A 5,185-nucleotide genomic window follows, 5' to 3' on the forward strand; every position below is an offset into this window, starting at 1 on the left:
GGATGGCACAAATAACAGCTGCAATCTCTTGCTTTATGAAGAATTGGGAAACAAAGAAAATTTCTCTATTCACACTGCCTGCAGAATCCTCTGAAATTTAGGGATCTAAAACAAATTTTGGGATGAAAAACAAGCTGTCACATACCTTTACAGACATTAGGGCTTAAAGTACTCTTTGATCTAAACTTTTGAAACATGGAGCTAGTGATGAGCTAGAAGGTAATGTGCATTATACAGGAGTTCCAGAATTTGCGAATTTGAGTTAGGAAAATCCTCTATCAGTATAGAGGAATAATGACAGCAACAAATGTGAACTCTGAGGAATTTCTTGACGAATATACACTGATACCCAGACTACTTTATAATGTGTCAGTCAGGCTTGCAAGAGGTACAAAAGAGTATGGTGCTACGGTAAATTTGTAAAGGCTGAGTGATCAGATAAATGTCAGGAGGAAGACAGTGTCCACTGCTTGCCTTCAATATGAATTCTAGCATTTTTCTTTGTATCTATAAAATAATGAACCCAATTTTTCTTTGTTGTTGTTGTTGTTATGTGCTGTCGAGTCAGACCTGACTCAAAGCGACCCTTCCTTGGGTTTCCGAGACAGTGTCAATACAGAAGTAAATTCCCCAACCATCCTTCCAAGGCGTAGCTGTTGGGTTTGAACCGCCAGCCTTCTGGTTAGCAGTCAAGTGCCTTAGGCATTATGCTACAATCTCACCACTTTATGGTCCTACCTCAGACACAATGCCAATTCATTTGACACAGTTTGATTGCTCTCAGTATTATTATGTTGTTAGCTGTTGTCAGAGATCAGGCCATTCTGATTCAGGTTTTTACTGCCTGATTTTCATGAATAGATCACCAGGCCTTTCTTCCTGGTCCATCTGCTAAAAGCTGTTGAGAAACATACCAACACCTACATTTCCACTGACAGACAGATGGTGCTACCCATGAGATGCGTCGGCCGGGCATCCAAACTTTAACCCAAGTCTCCAGCATGGAAGGCGAGAATGCACTGAACCAACAATGCCCCACTTTCAACCTAGTGAGCAATAAATAAGGCCTATACTTTCATTAGCGGTTCCATGTATTTATTTTTAATTCCTGTTATCCAACAGTTCACTTATCTCAGGTATACTTTACACTACCCTAACTTGGAAGTAGAAAACTCCAAAAACGAAACACCACTATTTTATTTAAGAAAAGAAACAAGTACGTGTGCCAGTCTCCCCAGCTAGCACTCTTACATGGGAGATTCTCAAATATGGTTTCTTCCTCTTCATCTCATTTTTGGATAAATGATGGTGTTTGTCACATAAAAAAATACTTCCTGGTGTTTTGTTTGTGTGCATGTCTGTATTTTAGCACAGTACAGTTGCTTTTCACTTGGCAGGATTTGAAACATCATTGAAATTTTTATGAAGGCAGACTGAATAATATTATATTATCAGGGAGAGACGTACACCATTAGCTGCATTTAAGCAAATAGCTATTACAGTCAGAGCATATAAAATGGAAGTTCACAACCTTCAATTCTAGGGAGGGTACCTTTTGCAATTTCCAAAATGGAAACAGTAAACTTATCAAATTTGGCTGTAAGACAAATGATACCTTAACTGATCTCTTTAAGTAGGAGAATGGGACAGTGAGGATGGAGTTTGGGGGAGTCAAATCCTTAGTAATTATTTGAGGAAAATGCACATTTCACCATGCAAACAAGGCACTATGGACAAGTACAAGAGACAGGCTCTCGCGCAAGGGTCTAACATTATTAGAATGGAGGGCTACAGCTATAATTTCTTTATAACAGTGATAGACACTTTTTAGGAGTAAGTGAAATTAAAAGGAAAATTTGGAGAGCAGTAACTATTGTTAATGGCTAAGACTAAATGAGGAGAAAAAAGGTAAAGAAGTAGAGATGGGAGCTGGATGAGACTGAATTGAAAGCAATTTTGTCCAGGACCAAGCAATATAGATTTATGCAAGAGAAAATTTAAGAAGAAATTTCTGGTTACAAAGAATAGATATTTCTTGAAAGAAATTAACAATCATCTATAAGAAGACTTTAGCAGGAGGGGAATGGAGTAGGACTAGGTGACTTCCCTCAAAAATTCCTATAGTACCATGTCTCCAGTATCCATATATCTATACGTATATTAAAGTCTAGTTTTCCCCTTGAGTCTCTTAAAAAGGAAAGACTAAGTAAATTAACATGAAGTTATGCAAAAGAGCTCAGGAATATATTATATATAAATTGAAATACTATAAAGCTCCCAGAATAGCATATGTAATAAATTATATAATAAGTGTATGAGGGCATACACATTATGGGCTTCAGATGGAAGCACATGAGAGTGACATGAAGAAAGACAAAATAAAAAAAAAAATTGCTCTGAAACCTGGTTCCCAGCTTAAAAAAAAAAAAGTACATTGAGCCCTCAGAAAATTATCTTTAAATGGGCACCTGGGTATTAAAAGTAAATAGATGATGAAAGAAGAGATTAATTTAATGTGCTAAAAAATAGTTTAGTGTTGTTAATTCTATACAATAATGAATGAAAACAAAAGGGAATGTCTTAAGCAAAATGGCATTAATAATTTCTCTTGAAATGGTAAACTTAAGATAATTATTCTTCTAAGGTGCGCAGCATGTGAACCATACCCACAATGTATATCTCAGTGCAAAGTTCTATTTTGTAAATAAATTAATGCAAAATGGCTAGTATCTTCTTTCTTATTTAAATAGGTAAAATAATTTATAACCACAGACATCTACTAGAAAATTTTTTTTTAATACCATATCTTTAACATATTAAAAAAAAGCAACAACTCCATAAGGGTCCTTCCAATGTTCTTTGTACAGATTTAAATGCTAAGCCATGTGATTTGTCAGTTATATTTACAATCAATAAACTTTCCAATCACTGAGTTTAGAAAGTACAGTATTGACTGAACTAAACTCTCTCACAAAATAAGGCACAACTACATGATCACAAGTAGTAAACACAATACAAATAACGAATCCAAAACTTAAATGAGAAAATATTCATGCAAAAGTATCTACAGGAAATATGAATGTATGATCAAGTTCAAGAAAGTACAGAATGTCGTATACATACTCCATCATGTTACAAGTCATTCTACACAGAAAGAATTTAGCTATTTCCAATCCTATTTTATACAACTTTACAGAAATTTAGTAAGTTTATACACAGTATTCACATATGCAACAATAACAAACTGATCATTAAAATTCAGGCAAAAGGCAATTAAGACACAATAATGTGTGGCACATTGTAATTACAGAACCCACTCATCGTGCTCATGTCCAGGAACACTAAATTGATGGCACATTTAAATCTTATGGATCAAATCATCCATGGTTTTATAGTCAAAGTGCATTTAAAAAAAAATAATGCTGTACTCAATTAGGTCATGAATACTAAAATATATGATCATAATTTGCTCTCCAGTTACAAGCTAAACATTTTTATGCAAATGCAAAGTTAAATAAAAGTGGCTTTCAAATTCTCAAAATTACATAAAATAATCACAAAGACTTTTTAAGAGAGATAGGAAACTAACAAATCTGGCTGATACTATTTAACATGACTATGAGGAAAATAATGATCTAGCTAAATCCACATTAAGAGGTAGTTGAACAAAATGTTATTTGTATACTACATTGAGGTTTTATGTCTGTTTCCCTCTTTTTGTCTTACAAAATGAACAAATCCTATACCAGCAACATTGCCATCTTTGTATTTTAAAAAATTCTGCAGGTATAGTTTATCGTACACTACCTCAGCAAGACTTGATTTTAACTCATTTGTCACTGCTGGGGTTGGAATTTACTAACACATGACACCGATAAGTTTTGCATTGGAGCCAAGAGCTGGGGCCCTGTGCATGCCAGCTCTAACTCACCAACAAAATAATAGTACCAACAGACACCTAAATGGTATAGCCAATAATCACTCAAAGATAACCTTCTAATTGGAAAAGAATAAAAATAAAACCCTTTTTGTTTCCAGAACACCTTAACTTTATGAGAGTTAATCACAAAAAAGTTAGATATCATTTATAATAGTTATCAATATAGTAGCCCATGATAAATTATCCAGGATCTGTGAAATGAGATTGATTAGAGGAAAACTAGAAAAATCATTCAAATGCATAGTTTCCTTTGTTGTTCCCTACAATATTTTTTCTGAATATGTGGGTTAGGGGAAAGGAGGTGGTGGTGGCAGAGAGAAGCCTTCAGTGCATTTAATCACAGGAGATGAAGCAAACAAATATTCTAATACAGAAGAATTCTCATGAAGTTTTATTATTATTAAAAAAAAAAAAAAGTAAAAACAGTGGAACTGTCAATGTCTGGGTTTTTCCAACATACTCATTAAGTTACTTATATGTAAAAGTATGGAATTAAGACAATTTGAAAGGATTTGGAAGTATATGAAAATTCATAAATCATTTTAGAGCTTACTTTCTATTATCCAACTATAATTTTAATAAAGAGTCATCATAGTTCTTCATTATTTATGCTTAAGAATATACATTTATCTAAGTCCAGGGATGCAATCAGTGTCCTTAATAATTACTGACAACAAGGTTTACTTAAATGTTGGTTTTCTTTTTTAATAATTAAATGAATATATAGCAATCTCTTTTACTTAATGTATGTCATAGGCACAGTTTAAACATGATGATTTTAATTCCACATGACATTTGAAAGCAAGTGCATATTACAAACTATTTATTGTAAACTCTAAAAAGAATAATAAACCAGTATTAATGCTGCTCTCTGCAGGTATCTTCCACTCTTCCAAACAGAGAATATAATAAATTAAAATTCAATTCTGTTATTCAACATACAAATACACTAATCTTTGATTACCCTTATGGTGTTTAGGCATTCATTCTATTTCAATTTTCATAATAACTTTGGGACTTCTGAATATATTTATTTTTGGCAATATTTTCCTCTCTAGCTGTAAATTCAAGGTAATTTCACAACATTATTTTTGCAAAGTTAAAAGATTTCTCAGTTGATATGGAGTGTGAAATTTTGAATCAATTTAAATTTAAGTCAGTTTTAGAACTTTTAAAAAATTTTCCCTCACAGATAAGAAGAAAATATAAAGTAGAATATTTAATGTCTCCTTGGTATTTTTTAAT

General features: G+C 33.0%; 1 protein-coding gene across 1 annotated transcript in view; it reads left to right on the forward strand.

Moving 5' to 3' along the window:
• Positions 1-101, forward strand: part of PLEKHG7 (pleckstrin homology and RhoGEF domain containing G7) — a 58,057-nt gene extending 57,956 nt beyond the window's left edge. Inside the window, 1 exon segment of the mRNA XM_042781686.1 lies at positions 1-101. Within this exon segment, the coding sequence (XP_042637620.1) occupies positions 1-101 (101 nt within the window).
• Positions 102-5,185: the final 5,084 nt, after the last annotated feature.

This window comes from Orycteropus afer, unplaced genomic scaffold (assembly GCF_000298275.1).
Source record: "Orycteropus afer afer isolate SDZICR_OR568_19922 unplaced genomic scaffold, OryAfe1.0 scaffold00151, whole genome shotgun sequence".
Taxonomy (NCBI): domain Eukaryota; kingdom Metazoa; phylum Chordata; class Mammalia; order Tubulidentata; family Orycteropodidae; genus Orycteropus; species Orycteropus afer.